At 36.7% G+C, this 16,897-nt stretch overlaps 2 protein-coding genes across 6 annotated transcripts in view; one reads left to right on the top strand and one right to left on the bottom strand.

The window, feature by feature from the left end:
• LOC122632651 (nephrin-like) overlaps positions 1 to 2,373 on the top strand; it is a 272,598-nt gene extending 270,225 nt beyond the window's left edge. For all 4 annotated transcript variants that reach the window (XM_043819739.1, XM_043819738.1, XM_043819741.1 and 1 more), the window contains one exon: positions 1 to 2,373. This exon is cut by the window's left edge. The gene's annotated coding sequence lies outside the window, so the exon portion shown is untranslated.
• A 727-nt stretch (positions 2,374 to 3,100) lies between these two features.
• On the bottom strand, positions 3,101 to 5,774 carry LOC122632204. 2 transcript variants are annotated; one of them, XM_043818757.1, is made up of 4 exons: positions 5,242 to 5,774; positions 4,005 to 4,157; positions 3,732 to 3,931; positions 3,101 to 3,687 (listed from the first exon to the last, which is right to left on the bottom strand). In XM_043818757.1, exons 1-4 carry the CDS (start codon positions 5,443 to 5,445, stop codon positions 3,657 to 3,659), a joined length of 588 nt encoding a protein of 195 aa, XP_043674692.1. In that variant the 5' UTR covers positions 5,446 to 5,774; the 3' UTR covers positions 3,101 to 3,656. The 2 variants fall into 2 exon arrangements, with proteins under 2 accessions (XP_043674692.1, XP_043674693.1); XM_043818758.1 differs by having other exon boundaries at positions 3,101 to 3,656.
• Between the last annotated feature and the right edge of the window lie 11,123 nt (positions 5,775 to 16,897).

Below are 16,897 nucleotides of genomic sequence, written 5' to 3'. Positions count from 1 at the left end.
TCAAAGAAATTAGCAAAGATTGCGTTCGATAAGAGAAAAAGAAAAAGCCGCGATAACGATAAATCATACGGGGCAATGCATCGTTAGAAATTTTTTTGGAAAATTAGATCTCTCATATTCCCACAAAAGCAGTGAAACAAATGGTGTTAGAACGCTCTATCCGACAATAAAGTATGTACCCGAGGGAGATAGAAAGTTTACGAATAAGATTGGTGTAACGTGCTCTTCCCAAAGCATCGAAAATTATTTCCAGTGCGCTTGACGGGTTAGACACGGAGAGGTCTTCGTATTTTTATCAATGTAAAAAGTAAATGTTTCTAAGTGTGAAAATACCATCGACTTAAAAAAGTGAATAATTCGATAGCCAAAAGACAGAAGATAACTTATATATCATACTATACCATAGATCAATAATAATTTAAAAAAAAAAGAAAAAAAAGGAATATACTGGAGCGTGAGTACATGCCAACAGATAAAAGAATGTTACTTACTAAAAAATTTCGTTACTATCGTCGAGTGACCTTTACGCGTAAAGCGCAGGGTATGTACACGCACTTTGATCACATCCTAGCTGTGACATATACCTAAACTACATGCGCGTGCGTTTTTTCTACTATTATCATATTTTGTATCGCGATCGATGATCTTTTCATCCAAAAAATACACATAACATGCATACATACAAATATACATGCGTCTCCTACCTCATCGGACAAACCGCATATATTGATTTTTATTTTAAAAAGCTCTTACGCACGATGATTGGACGAAATTTAATAGTCTGATTATTCCTCGTGTACATATAATAACATATACATAGGTAGGGCGATCATTTTAGCCAATCAATAATCGTCGTCTGATTTGTGCATTTTGTATCCCATATCTAATTGCCTCAATGAATTTACTTAATTTTCCTAGAAAGCAACATGAAAGAAATATACATTTAAGATGCATATATCTGCATAAACAAAGAGCAGAAAAAAGATTTAAGGAATATAAGAAGAAGGCTCGGAAGAGCATTTATCCTCAAGTGAAAAATTCAATTTATAAGGTCACAAATATCGGGCTTCCACGTGATATTTTGCGACGGAACCATGAAAGGTGCTTGGCAGCAGTAAGCGAATGAAAATATGACGAAATATAATCGTAGGCGAACGAAGTGACATGAATTTAATCTGTCTAAGACTCTCGCTCAAAGTGATTATAAATCTTAATGTGTAAAAATAATTTATCAGAAGATTGAGAGAGAGAGAGAAAGAGAAAGAGAGAGAGAGAGAGAGAGAGAGAGAGATAGAAAGAAAGAAAGAGATATAGAAAGAATAGAAAAATAGGAGACGTTAATTTCTCGTGAGAACGATAACAACGAGAAGAAATTATAAGTGCGTTGGGCGGAATTTCGAGTGTCTGTTTCTATGTATAAAACAAAAGTAAAAATCGTATGATCGTTACTCGTTAGCTGATGTTGTGTCGCTGTATATATTACCGTTAAATCGATTTACGTACTGTAAATTTAAGTTCGAAAGTGATCGTGTCGAACATCGTTGTACCTCCATAAACATCGGCTATAATTTAAGCAAGTTCTTATCAAATAAGTAGTTGGCCAACAATTTCATAGACAGAGAGAATTACACGTATATATTTACTATACGTACAACTATCCATCTTGCGTCTGTAAACTTTGGCGATACCGAAACTACGAATCACTTTCCCAGCATTAGATAAATTTTGGCCTCGTTTTAGCATACTCTACGGTCACAAATTTCCTTTCAAAGTGGACAATAAAACTCGGGTGGTATTAGTCGAAAACAATGTCAACATCTTGTAAACGATTATCGATTCATATCATTATGAACATTTGACTATACATATCTGATTCTCGTCGATCGTCGTCCATAAAAATTCATTCTGTAAAAATCGACGCGAAGATTTATAATTAAGATATCCTTTACTACACAACGCGACCGAAATTTCGTAAACTGATACCGATTGGATATAATATTCCTACAATTTTCACTGTAAAATCAAGTTATAAAGGTCCTAAAATATTCACAATTTTAAGGCTATAACTCTCTTCCACCGGGACAACCTTCTCTTGATCGGCAAATTCTTTTCAACCGATCATGACATCAGATCAAATTAAAAAATGAAAATATAATTGAATGATTGAAGATAGTAGAGAATAATAATTGTACATAATTCAATATTCTTGTGAGGAAAAAAGTCCATGTAAATCGACGAACAACCACGTTTTAAGTTCACTGTATAGGTGATTTCATATCAAAACTCCATCATATCGTCAACTAACTCGTATGTATATATATTACATAAAATTTCGATCTGAATAAACTGTTTAACTGTCCAAACTGCCTAAAAGTGTTTATACAATTTAAATGACCATCAATTCCATTTTCCTAATGTCCTTTCTACGTTGTTTAGTTTGGAAATTACTTTCTTTCGTTATCGAAGAAAATGAAGACATTGTTTCTCATTTCATTGCGACATCTACTTAGACGAAACTTCAACGTTTGATTATTTTTCCACTTTTTATATTTATACAATTTATTATTGTATCGCGGCTCTCGAAGGTGAAACGTAATAATCGTAAAAATGGTTGTAGTAAAATTGATCGATAGAATTCCTCGATCAATCGTGATTAATAAAGTTTTATCATCCTTTCGAAAAAAAAAGCGTACACCGTTAAAGCCCTGAAACTATCACACTTGATAATGACCTGTCGTCCGAAGAAACGGGTGGCGGCTATTCACTCGTAATGAAACGAAAATTGGAATTCGCCTTATTTCGGTATTAAACACTGTCTCCCGTGTATCTTTCATCGTGTAAAATTTCGATCTACCCAAGTTCTCGGTCGTATTTTGTTCGAGCACAAACAATTCAACGTTTTCGATTGTCATTGCAATATGAACGACCGATAAAGTAAATCGTTAACTATTGTAAAAGAAGACATCTACGATACGTAAAGGAAACATCTAAGTTTTTCTTTCGATAACAACAAAAAAAGGAACAAAAAGAAAAAGTACATTTTCACGGTTATAGAAATGTGTATCATAAAAATCGCTTGATATGCAAGCTCTGTGTAAAATCCCTTGTGTGCCCTTCAGGTACACCGGAAAAAATGAAAGAATCATGCGCGGAATTTTAATCCCGGCTTATACTGTACGTACTCTCACGAGTGTATCTCTCTATATGCGAATGAAAGAAACATCTCAGGAATGTCCCTAGCGTGTACTAACCAAAGGTCTTAAAAATCTGTAGAACAGGCGACATGAACAAACAATCCTTTTGTTCCTCGTTGTAGAATCGTAAAACGTGTTTTTAAATGCTAATACGACATTTAAATTTTCTTTGATCAGAAGCAGCACTACAAACACCATATTTCATGTAATTAAGAAAAATATATTTTATAACAAATACAAGTACATATATATTGCAAAAAGTCGATTCATTCGAAACCCTTACGTTTATTTTACGTTGAGATCCATTTCACAGACAAAACGAAAGGACGAAAATAACAAATTCACGACGCACAAAAAACTTGGATAAAACGAATACTTTGACCTCTATGATTTTAAATTTCAGAGTTTCATATTTGATGAATATGTGGCACTTAATCATTCTATCGAGCGTCGTTTGAAGGTCTACAAGAAAAAGATAAAACAAGCATTGAATCTATGATTTTCATAAGCCGATTAAAATGTTAAGTATACGAGTACTTCTCTATATTATCCTCGGCGTTGGTATTATCATCTTCCGTCGTTTTTTCGCTTGTCTTTTCTGGTCCATAGATAATACTCGAAAGCTTTTCAAAAGTTTTCTGCGGTAAGTCGACGAGAATATTCATGATCTTAATAACGGCACGATTATATTTTTGAATCATTGAGTACCTCGTATTCTCGAGGCGCGGTATATTGATCTAAAGAAACGTATACGCATGAATAGTATAACAATGCGAACAAAGCAATACGAAGGAAACTACATATATTTACTTTGTCGATGTCTGGAAAAAATGGCAAATTACCATCGGTGTACATCCAGTATAAAAGAGTGCCTACGGTAGCACTTTTCAATAGAAAAACTATTATTATGAAAAATATTTGAGCTTTCGTTCTTCGCGCTGGCTTCGGTGGACACACGCATATCTAAAAATGTAATAAAAATGAATGAGTAAATAAATTCGTCGAAAAGCCCGATATAAAAAATTCATAAATCGTCAGGAAGAAGGAAGATGATAATCGTTCGAAAGTCCACGAGAGATTTGATAGATTCTACGATAACCTATTGAATAGTTCGACAGATATTAAGCCTCGCGAAATGTTAGTTGCCATTTGTGAAGTCACGTAGGAACGTGTCTCTAATGAGTATAGGGATTACTGACCGTTCTCTTCCATTAGAGACCAATCGACGTCGCTATACCTCTACGCCATCCGTCGAGCTAATTCGAGGTAAACGCTACTAGCTATCGACTAACTAATTCCGTACAGGCGTTGGGACAACATCAACCACTTGTCCACCTTGTCAAGAGTCGCGTATGCCAAGGTAAGTTAGTATCATCGTAACTGAACGTGTCGCACAACTTATCCATCGAACAAGAAGGACTTAAAATTGTCCAAATTGTATATTTTTTCTTAAGAAGAAAAAACGATCCCCGTTACATCGCTAAACCGTTTGATTCCTAGTTACCGATATCGATCCTACGACCTTAAAATGAATTCGTTCGAAACACGACTCGTTTCTTTTCTCGAGATCAGGTATTTTCGAGACTCCGGCGATTCGTATCGATCCACGCGCAATCCACTTTCCTACTCCTTCTAATATTAACGCTCACTTTCACAGCCAAGAGTTCGATCAAAACCAGGGAATTTACGTAAACCACTAAAACTTGGGCATTTACCCTTCGGCTTCGTTCAAATCGCTGGACGTACTGAACGCGTTATGTAAAGCCGCCCTACTTTCCACTTCAACAGTTTGTATATGTTCCGTGACGTGTTCGAAGCATGGTCAAACTTTCCGATTACAAACGACAAATTTAACGATTGGATGCACTTTGTATATGTAACATGTACAAATTTAAGTCACGTAAACAGCTAAAGGTAAACTTTCCTTCGGCTTAGACTCTAAAGCAGATCATAAAGAAATGATTAATAGTTTAGATATACTAACCTTTATAATTCCACGCGCAAAGAGTCGATTATAAGAGCCGATTGATAAACAGTATTATCTCACCTTCGGTGCACAAATTCTTTGCATATCCTTTCGTGTACAAATTTTAACGTGAACTGGCTTCGGCGTCCAATAAGAAGAACTTCCATGTCCCAAATTAGGACATGGTTCTGTTATATCGGCACTAACAAGTTTCTGTACTTCTTTTGGCTTGTTTGGTACTGATAGGTTGATGGTCCGCGCTATGCATTTCGCCCCCTTTTTCATCTTCCTTTCTCTATTATAAAGACCTCTGAAATCTTTGTTAGAGATTCTTAGCTTTCTTTTAAAATATTTTTCCAAGATGAACGGTTATATAGGGTCGAAATGAAGATTCGAAGATCGAAAAAGATCAAAAGCTTTTCTTAGAACGACGTCCTTTGACAATCACAAAAATACGAAAACGAATATTCCCGATAAAACTTTCAATATAACTTTGTTACTACGCGAAAAGAGTTCAATAAGGAATAGCGAATCTTAAATTAAAAAGATAATATTATCGTACTCAAAATACGTTTGCACTGCTATTATAGTATACAGACAAGGTTAAAATTTGATTTACATTAAAATTTCTTACGAAAGGTGCACAAATATATCTATTCTTTTTTTCGTATTTATTCATCCAATTGAAAATTAAATAAAATAAAAACAAAGCCACGATCCGATATATATATTTTTCTCATATAAAACGAGAATGACACTACTAAATTTTGACAAGCATAGCAAAACCACGAATTTTACATTTTACATAGTTCGCTCGAAATAGTCTTTCGATATTCAGCTATTCTTTTGTTCGATAAGAAGTGGAGATTCTCTTCTTTATGCGGCCTTCATACCCTGTGATTTATAACTCCGTCTCTTTTGCAAACAGATCGAGTTTCTCAGTATGCAGACTGAGGGGCACAAAGAATTCTTACCAAACTCTCCCACCTACAGTCGAATAAATCAAAAGGTACCAGTGCATTTTAGACATCGATATAACGTGCACCATTATTCGTTGCTAACAATTTTAATACGTATTATTAAATTGCTAAATTATTAAAATAAGTCATCTTCCAAAGTAATATTTTACAAATATAGCGATCATAAGAACGGGATAATCCAATATAAATTCAAAATATACTAAAACTTAATAAGAAATTGATAAGAAGCTGAATAAAATATCTCGGTACGGTACCAATCATAGAGAATACGCTTTCAGCTTATTCGCCGAACAATATTTATATATTCGTAGCCGCATATCGTGCATTTTCTCCCTACAAAAATATCCCGTTTTTCGTTTCTCGATCTAGGATTCCAATCTGGATATAATGAAAGGAACCGTGGTATATAAGTAAAACTACGCGCGCATATAAAACACGATGAGAAGGATAAAGGCGAAAGGAGTAATATACGTCGAATGTTCCAACGAGTTTCTTTTCCTATTTCTCCTTTTTCAATCCAAGAAACTTCTTAACAAGAGCGAAAAAAGAAATAAAAAAGACTAGTAACGGAGAAAATAATATACCTGTGTATAACTTGTTCAACATGGCAGTAAAGTTAATTTTCCGACCCTTCTAAAAGATCACGAGAACCTTAAAAGTATAAACATTTTTGGAAAAATGTCGAATACATCGGGCTGGCAATTTGTTCGTGGATATAAATCGTCGATATCAGCCACCTAGTCGCAAGTTGGAGAGCCATCCGTGCGACATAGATCACTTTTTATCGCGAGATGCCACGGGTCCGATGTGTATGCTTATTAATAGACATCCTGGCACCCTTAGATCCCCTACGTAAAAATATGGCCGCGGTTCGGCCAGAAAACGGGGAATTTTTGCAGAGGGTAGAAGAATGCGAGAAGGGTGGAAAGTACTCGTACTATGCTAGGGCGAAAGGAGAAACGGGAGAAGAGAATGGAAATGAGAGGTCGACCGAGATACGGTATACATACATACATACATACATACATATATATATATATATTTATACACACATACAGCAGCACGAATAAACGCATACGCGTGTCACCTATGAATAAATATATGTATGCATGCATGTAGATATGTATATTCGAAGGCATTTATAACGACACGGATATCCCTAGCAACGCTATTCCGTTCATCATTATTTCGAATCATTTCTCTCCTTGGAACTAGTACAGTGAAATCGGTAAATTAATCATCTTCGTAAATGAGGCATGTGTGGACATTTCGTAGGAGTTTGTAAGCAATCGATCGATATATTTTCGAAATGATAAATACTTGTACGGTCAGGGGATTGCAAAAAAAAAAGAACGTGAAAACTACTATTTAACTTTTAAGGAGAAAATAGGTCGATCGATCAGTGTACGACCTATTAATTTTATCTACAGATTTCTCTTTAATTATTTCAAAAAAAAATCGAAATTCCGCGTATAGTATTACTTTGCAGTATTAAGCATTTAATTGCGCAGAAGAAGATTCGATTAAGAGAGAGAATCATAAGCTCTCTTCATATCTCAATGATGACTCGGAGAATCGTTTTACTCGTCTATTTCGCAAAAGAGAGAAACTTTAGAATTTGTCCAATTTGTCAGATCCGGAAGACTCGAGTTCGCGTTTTTTCTACAAAACGCACTGAAAACCTGTGGAAAATTTGTTCGTAAAATGCATACTCGTCGAGGTGGAAATTTCGAGGATGAAAAGAGGCGCCGCCACGACGAGTGGCGCAACAAAAAAAGACGACAGCGGAGGAAAACGAACGACTCCTAAAGGAAAGTTTGAGGGTGTTGGGAAGGAGCAGCGGTGAGGTATAGAAGTAGAGAAGGAAGATGGGAACGTACGAAAGTAGGATAGAGAAGACTTAGAAAAGGGGGAAAAAAGAGAAAGAAAGAAAGAAAGAAAGAGAGAGAGAGAGAGAGAGAGAGGGAGAGAGAGAAAGAGCTGTAGTAAAAGAAAAAGAGAAAGAGGGAGTGCTATATAGAAATGGAAGGATATTAAGAAAAGGAAGATGTAAGGCGCATGAAACTCGACTCGCAGCTGAAGAAGCGGTAATTACCCCAGGAAAAAAGATGCGCATCAACGGCAATCAGGCTATAACTCGTGAAATAATTAATTTATAATTAAGAGACGCCCTGGATCACGTGACACCGCAGCGTAATCTCCAAGAGAAGTTTTTCCTTTTCATGTCCTTCTCTCTTTCTCTCTCTCTTTTTCACGTATTTCGACTTTTACAGCTTGTCACGTAAAGAATAAGTAAAGAAGCGCAAAATATTCCCTCTAATTTATTCTCGAAGTTTATCGGACGCATTTAAAATTGTCGAATTTAAACGACAGAAATAAAGAGAGAGAGAAAGAAAGAGAGAGAGAGAGAGAAATTATTAACTAGTATATCTCGATGAAACGAAAACACGAAATTACGAATCGATTTTATATTTTCTTCGAACCGATCACGAATTTTTCGTACGTACACGTTGAATCGGTAGGAAGCGAGAGAAGAAGAGATATGTATGTATAAAAATGGAGATCGCAAAACGATAAAAAAAGATTCACGAGGTACTTGGTTATAACGATAGACTTTAAGAAAATCACGAGGTCGTAGACCTAACTAAGGTATTTTCTAAAAGAATAAGAAGAAGATAGGGAAAAAGAGGGAAAGAGCCAGCGGCGCGAGAGGCGGAAAGGAACGTAGGAAACTAATTTTCACGATATTAGTCTTACGAAATTGGTTATTGATGTTCCGTTCGTCGGCCGATAATAGCGAACGGAAGCGAATCCTTCCGGAAGGTCGTAAGTCCGGGAGGGCCGTGAATCCTTACCACCCTCGCAATGTACTCACACCAATGGCCCGTCCTTTCTAAAAGAATTACTTTCTTAACGGGCGTTAAATCGACTTTACCTCTCTCGAGAGATCTTCGGCAGTCTGCGATTGACAAATATTTCATGGTTCCAACTTGTTTCGATCTTTCGCCAGATTCTCCTCCTTATCCTCGTATCTATGTCTTTCCCCGTACTATCCGTTTCTACCTTACGAAATCTCGGCGATGTACCGCGAACGCGCCTACAAGCACTCTTTCCTTCGTTCCGAACAAATGACCGGTTGAATCTCTGGCGTATTTCCAAGAATCCCTGCCGTCTAGCGCACTGCCCCAAGAATTTCCCCGAATTCCAGGAAAATCGGTGGCCCTGGAAAAATATTTACTTCCACCCAACGTAAAGCCGATATATCTCGATAAAATACGATATTACGAGGTGGTGGCGGCGAGAAAGAGGCGCATGACGACCACATAAATCGATTTCCTATGCGATCATATCGGTCGTTGAACGTCCAAGAGCTCTCTACCGTCACGCTCTTCTTTCCAATCGCCGACTTTACCTCTCTCTCTTTCTCTCTCTCTCTTTTTCTCTCTACTCGGTCTCCGTCTCCCGTCTTTCAACGATCCTATTAAGGAAACGGAGGTCTAATAATTTTTAATCACCACTCGTCTCATCAAACCTTCGTCGTCCTCGTTTTTAATATCGATCGTAAAACGATACTAATACTACACTTCCTGCGTAATATAACATTGAACGGAAGGAAAAAAGATAAAAAGGGTAAATAGAATCTCCCTCGATTCGAAACGTTTCTAATCCGTGGATTGGTCGATTTGACGCACGGAGAGATAAGTTCGACGGGATTCTACGAATTCGATTGATCGCGTTTCCTGGCTATAGAAGAGCTGAATGTAAGAGAGGGCGAAGAGAGCTCTCTCGGCCTTGGCTAGGATATATGATTCGCGGCGGTGTCGTAAATTGAGATTAGTCCGGGATTTCGGTGGTACGCCGTACCACGAGGAAATTTCAAGAGAAAGAGAGAGAAATACACAGAGAGAGAGAGAGAGAGAGAGAGAGAGAGAGAGAAAGAGAGGGAGAGAGGGCACTACCAATCCAAACTTCCCGCCGAGATTCGGAATCTTCGTACTCTCTCGCAAAGGAATATTGCGAGCTACCGACTCCGAACGACTCGAATTATCGACTCGAGCGAGCGTTTAACGCGGTCGCTCGCATACCAAATCCATCTTTCTCTTTCTTCCTTGCCCACATCTCTTGTCCTCGAATCGACCGATACCACTCGCTAGGGATCGATTAGAATACCCTCGAGGAATTTCCCCAATGTATAAACTTCCAAGCAACGAAAAAGCCATTTTATTTGAGCTTCCCTTTTCGCCAAAGGCCGAATGCTGTCATCGCCGTTCTTCTCAATCTTGTTCCGTGATCGAAACGTGTTTAATAAACCAATCCCTACGCCGAACCTAAATCTCATTGCTTCGAGAAAACTCTGATTCGGAACACGCGTGTTACCGTCCTTTTCCCCTTACCAATATGCGTACTTACCAATAACAACGCTTACGTATATAGCGACTTGGTTTTACTGAATATTTTACTAGGATATTTACGATCGCGAAACACAATACCTGATTATGCTTTACCAATTATATAAATTTTTTATGGATCTTAATTTTCGGCAAATCTAGTTGTCGCATACAATCCTTGGTAGATATCTTGGTACAACTGATCCTTGGTGAATCCTAATTCCTGTCGGTTGATCCTGGTAGACTTTAGATGCTAGTTCGCTTGTAACTTCTTTGAGACGAGCGCATAAACATCTCTCGGCTCACAATCCTGCAAGATCATCAAATAATTTAAAGAAAAAGGGGACAATGCGTAAAAGTTTGTATAAAAAGTAAAAAGAAAAGAAAAAAATGATTCTTGATTGATCAAAGATTTGTTTGGATTGTCCGTCTAGAATATGTTTGAACAATTTCTCTGATTTGACAACTAAAAAAAAAAAAGAGAGATAGTTCAAAGGAATATTTTAGTTGTTAGATGAAAGTGCTTCGGATCCCATTCTGATCCGGTTGTAACTATGTCTGCATAGCATGTTTGTTTAAGAATACCCTCGGTGGATGACAAATATGTTTATTGCGTTTAGACTTGCATATCCAAGATCCGAGAGCAAGCAGATTATCTATTTTACAAAATTATTTAAACATGCGAATGATAATACATCATTTGACCGAGACGGTACACCAGTTATAATGGTATACCAAGACACGATTTTGACTTTAAAATGAAATAGTACTTCGAGGAGAATGTAATCGTATTCGTATCTTATCTCCGAATTATCTATACGGAAAAATCTTTGTCATCGTTATCGTATACCGTTCAGCTTGTAATTTTCAATTAGATCCTTGGGACAAACCTTCATTCCTTCTCCTCTCCAAATTATTACAAGTGCACAAATAAAATTATTTGTCTCTCGTACAACGATTTCAACCATTTCGAAGATCGTAAAAGAAGAGAATAAAATTATGAGTGCTACGATAAAAACCCAACCATAGAATTCTGTATTAAAAAAGATAAAAAAAAAAAAAACCAATATCAAAACATTATCAATCCAGCATGTTGGATAATATGGCTCTTTTCCTTTCATAAATTTTCCATTTATTATTTCCTTTCTAGAAAAGTATATATCCATCCTGGGAACATTCATCAATTGTAACTCTTTCAATAGTAAAGATATATCGATAGTAAGAGCAATTCCGGCTTATAAAAAATTCAAGAAGGAAAATAATGCAATGAAGATAATAACGACTGTGAAACAAAGAAGAAAAAATTCGTAAAAATATGCGTATTGTTAATCAAAAATATACATGATATGCGCGATATCTCGTTTATACGGAACTTTCCTAGTAAATTCGTAGAAAACGAGGTCTCTCTCTCTCTCTCTCCCTCCCTCCCTCTCTCTCTCTCTTTCTCTTCCCTTTGAAAAAGAGAGTGACAAAAGGGATACAGGAGAAAGGTAGAAGCAAAGATAGAAAGGATTCCGGAAAGAAGGTGTGAAAAATACTTTACCCGTACAGAAGGCACAATTAGATTCACTAGGTAGAAGAAAGTCTCTTACGTCGTTGGGACATACATAATGTATTTTCCGATAGGTACGTGTTCCTGTAAATAAAATACATGTGGGCGAACTCGAGCAAGTTGGTGCCCTCGAAAAAGAAGAAAGAAAGCATTTACGTGAGCTACGTTCGTAGTAAATACCCAACATGCAACGTAAACGAGTATCGTGCATTTCAGTAAAAATACAACGTCAGTCACAATTGAAAGAATGAAATAAAAATAAAAATCGAAAGATCGAAAAACAGAGAAATAAACGGGTAATTGATCGAAATTATATTCACCGATTGTTCCTTCGAAGAAAAAAAAAATGATAAATGTTTACTTGGGATGTGTAATACCTAAACAAAACTTATTGTTAGGTACGATATATTTTCTTAGAGATGACCATTAGAAAGTTTGTCACGCAACACGAATGAAACTTTCACGGATACGTTTTCCTTTCTACTATAATTCGTGTTTCGAGCACGTTATAATGTACGGATAAACGCGGTTTCACGTGGTAACACGCGCGAGAAAAGATGTCGGAGACAGGAAAGGTGAAACATTTACGTGAGAAACCGTGTAAAAGCACGACGAAACTCGCAGCTCGTCTAACGACGTTCAAGGGACCAGCAAATTCACGTTGCTCTAACGAAACTCCTGCACTTCGCCAGTTACGTTCCTGACGACGAGGAGAAACAAAATTTAAAAGTTCTAATGAAGTGCAGCAGCTCGCATAAGCGTTCATAGGTTGCGAATATGTCATCTTTTATTTTTATTCTTTTCCTTTTTTTTTTTTCTTTTATATTCATTCAAAAAGGTACGAAATAACACAGGAGAGAAAATTAAAACTACGTTGGCGCGGACTGTGGAAGCAAAAGAGGATACACTTGTACGCGCATACTTTTCGTTATACAAATTGTAAAAAAGGATACAATATTTAAAAAGTGAATCAAAAGTACACCCACGCTTTCGGTGGGAAATGATGACCAAGTGATAAATTCCCGCGGTAATATTCTTTAGGAACGCCGTTAGACATGTTCGTTTCTTTCGAGCTTTCTCTAGCTAACGTATTCATATGTACGAGAGAAAGAGAGATAGAGAGAGAGAGAGAGAGAACAAGAAAAAGAGCGAATAGAACTTTTGCAAGATATGAAACACTTGGAGCATTAACCTAATATTTGCCTCAATCAAATATTGTCGCACCTGTGCGATACTTCAGCTTCTCGCTGAAAAGTCGTTCAAAATTTGAGCACCGTGAAGATTCGTCTGACATTTGCTTGAACTAAACGACGATGTCACACATATGTGAGATTTATCTTTACCAAGTCAGAGTGTACTCAAGCACGTAAACTGTGCTCACAGCATTTAAGCATACTAACGTTCCTAATTTTACGCGTTTGTCGTTTCACTATCCCGTTTTACTATATCAGAAAATAACAAACATAATAAACATGACAAAAAAGACATCATTAGTTCTATCCATCGTAGGTTTCAAATTATCTGATAATAAAGAATTCTACGACCCGACGATTTGACGATTTAACGCTTATCTACATTTCCGAACCGAACGAACAATTAGTACGGAGAATAATTAACACCTTGATTTGAACTATTCGCTTCAGCAGATTCTCGTAAAAACTCTGTAATCTGATTCCATTGATCCGTCATATCCAAAGTATCGATATTCTCTAATCTTGCGCACACGTACTACCTATAAAAATTTATGCCTCGAGGCGTACGTACTGATATCAGGAAAGGTTGTCTTACCTATACCGCACGATGTACATATGTACATATACATATATATATACATAAATATATACATATATATTTTATATTAAAAATACCCGATTGACTCGAATTTCCAGTGATATGAACATCGTATAAACATTCATCGTAGCATAACCAAGGGAAAAAAAATCGAAAAAAGGGAAATTGAAAAAGCTTCGATTCAAGGATTGTATGTATAAGAAAAAAAGCAGTCAAATCGCGGGAAATAATGATATCGATATGATATATGTAGGTAGATAGGAAGGTATATGTAGATAGATATATGTATATGTATACGCGGCCATAAGAGGTAACGTAACGGTTAAGGAAGAAGATATTCATTTCACGCGTGCCCGACTGTAAATGCGAAGATATAGCTAGAGTTATATATCATCCCTTCCGAAGGACTTTAAATCAGGATAGGAGCTGAATAACCTACAGGACCTGCTTCTCCCTCGAGAGCATAGAACCACTGTGGAATTCCAAACGCAGTCGCGGATCTCGAACCTTTGATATACGTATTGACTTCAAGTTGCCCTTCCTTCAAAGATTATCCCATTCGTCCTCTTCAGGCATCACGATAAATACTCAATATAGATTCCGATCGCTATATATATTTTTGAAATCAGATTTCCGATTCAGTGACGTATACCTATGACACACGAGACCGAAATAAAATTATAATCGTGCGTTCTCTGATATATCAAGATAAATGTCTGACAAAATATTCTACGCGTTGAATATATAATGATATCGAGAAAGGACGCTTCGTTGATTACGAAAAAATCTGGATTTTTATCTTGGCAAACTGCATTAATTACAAGCAATAGATCCAATTAAAAGTACTATCATGTTAAAACACTGCTACCGAGGGATAAAGAGAGAAAGAGAGAAAGAGGGAAAGGAAGAAAGGAAGAGAAAGAGAGAGAGAGAGAGAGAGAAGAAGGAGCCATTCTCCAGCGTTTCGTACACTGCGATTCCGCATGGATCGGAGGGTCGAATGAGGGCTGAGGAACGAGGAGAAGAGGGAGAAGAACGGTGCGACGGTTCGGGGTTGAACCAGGGGTAGGACGCGAGGGCTTAAAAATATGATTTTAATACCACTGCTCCGGGGGTCGCCGTATATCACGCTTTTGTCCGCCTACTATTGTCTCTACGCTGGACTCACACCCTCTCGAAAGCGTCGTCCCTTCGCTCTTCACGTCCAATCCCATCCCCTCCGACGGACCGACGAATCCCCCACTCCCACCACCACCCTCCGTCATACTTCGCCTCGCCCTTCATCCGATAGAGCTGCCTCGACGATGCACCAAACCAAATCTTTCTAATTGAAAATTTTTGCACGTCCCTTCTTTTCCTCGACTTTTTTGCGAAAATCACGATTTTGTACGGTACTACAATTATTGTAATTTTCGACTGATAAATACTAAAAGCTTTCGTTTCTAATTCGTTGTAAAACCAATTTCTTATCGACCCGTTAAATTTAATTGGATCTCGAATCTTTCAAATATTGGAAATGAATACATTTCATTTCAACAAAATCCCATTTTCTTTTTATCTACAAAAATTGTATTACCCTTAAGATTCATTTTATTGGATTCGCATGTGTTAAATGTGTTAATCGTTAAAAATAGTTATTCTTTATTGAATTACTTTAGCTCGAAATAAATCGACAATCGTGCTTCTCGTTTATTTGTATTAATTCGAGTTAAGTTCTGGATGTTAACGCGCATTTAAAGTAAATTATCTTTTTCCATCGATTTATTGGAAAAAAAAAATTTCGTAACAATATGTAAAGCATTCGTAAATTCGTTCTTTGTCATCTCACATATTTATCTATGACGTAAAAATTTGTTGTCCGCAAGAGACAATTTGTCTAATTTAAATGTAACTATTCTTGATAATGTCAATTCACGAAATTCTTTTTGTTAATAAAACAGAAATCAAATTATCTTTACCATGATTAATAGTCTTTTTACTAATATATATTAACTATTTGGTTTGCACTATAAATTTCAAGACAAATTTATTTATTTTTCAAAGATAATTCTACAAAAGAAAAAACGTGCATTTTATCTTTCAGCATGTTGAAATAACCATGTCAAAACATTGAAAATATGGGCTTTGATGGAATGGCTTTGCTTTTATGGAATACGTGAGAACAAAGTACGAGACGAAGGTAGTAAATTCGAATTAAACACGAATGACCGATTTCGAAAGAAAAATTATAATACGAGTACAATGCATTGTAAAATCCACTGTGACAACAATCGTTTCTCGTAATGTTAAAGCATCTATGTATATGTCCTACATACTATATGCAAATATAAATCAAGCGGTGTTGTACGAAAATACTCGAAATTACCAAGAATTTTGTGCAGGGATTTTCTCCTACTTTCAATAACGTTATTATCTAAAAATCAAATACAAACAAACACACGCGATAATGATAATGATTTATGCACCTTCGAAAAACATAGAAAGAAATAAATATAGAATAATAAATAATAAAAAATGGTGTAATTCATGAACTTCGTTACAATGAACTTTCGCGCTCAGCTTTTTAATAAGCTGTAAATAGACATCTGAAGGTACGATAAATGTTATTAATCGAATCGTCATCTATTAGTTCGATTAATTGAATAGCTATCAAATGTATCCCAAGCTTTTGACGGCAAAGCCGATTGATATTACTAGATTATTATATATGCGGCCGGAACCTGAATTGTACATACGGACACACTCTCCTAAGGCTCTTTGCTCGCTTGATACAGGAGATTGCTGCAGGAACTTGATGCAAATAATCGAGTACAAGCACCTATACGAATCGATAGAGATATTCATACGGTTCTACGCATACACACACGCACACACACACACATATATATATATAAAACACTACTGTTGGCGCATCTATATATCATTGGCCGTTTATTCACTATAGACGGGCACGACTCGAATTTGCGGACGATTGGCTGCGCCGTGTGCGTGTGAAGCTAACTTAAAAGTGAGACACGCTTGAACGC

This window comes from Vespula pensylvanica, chromosome 10 (genome assembly GCF_014466175.1).
Source record: "Vespula pensylvanica isolate Volc-1 chromosome 10, ASM1446617v1, whole genome shotgun sequence".
Classification (NCBI taxonomy): Eukaryota; Metazoa; Arthropoda; class Insecta; order Hymenoptera; family Vespidae; genus Vespula; species Vespula pensylvanica.
The sequence above is the reverse complement of the archived record's forward strand: the minus strand, read 5'-3'. Positions and strand labels throughout refer to the sequence as shown.

What these genes read in the sequence shown, in the direction of transcription:
- LOC122632204 (XM_043818757.1), bottom strand. Translation starts at nt 5,445, where the DNA reads ATGAAAAAGGGGGCGAAATGCATAGCGCGGACCATCAACCTATCAGTA. An exon ending in TTTTTCCAGACATCGACAAA is followed by an intron (nt 3,932 to 4,004) that starts GTAAATATATGT and finishes ACGTTTCTTTAG; the next exon opens with ATCAATATACCGCGCCTCGA. An exon ending in GCCGAGGATAATATAGAGAA is followed by an intron (nt 3,688 to 3,731) that starts GTACTCGTATAC and finishes TGAAAATCATAG; the next exon opens with ATTCAATGCTTGTTTTATCT.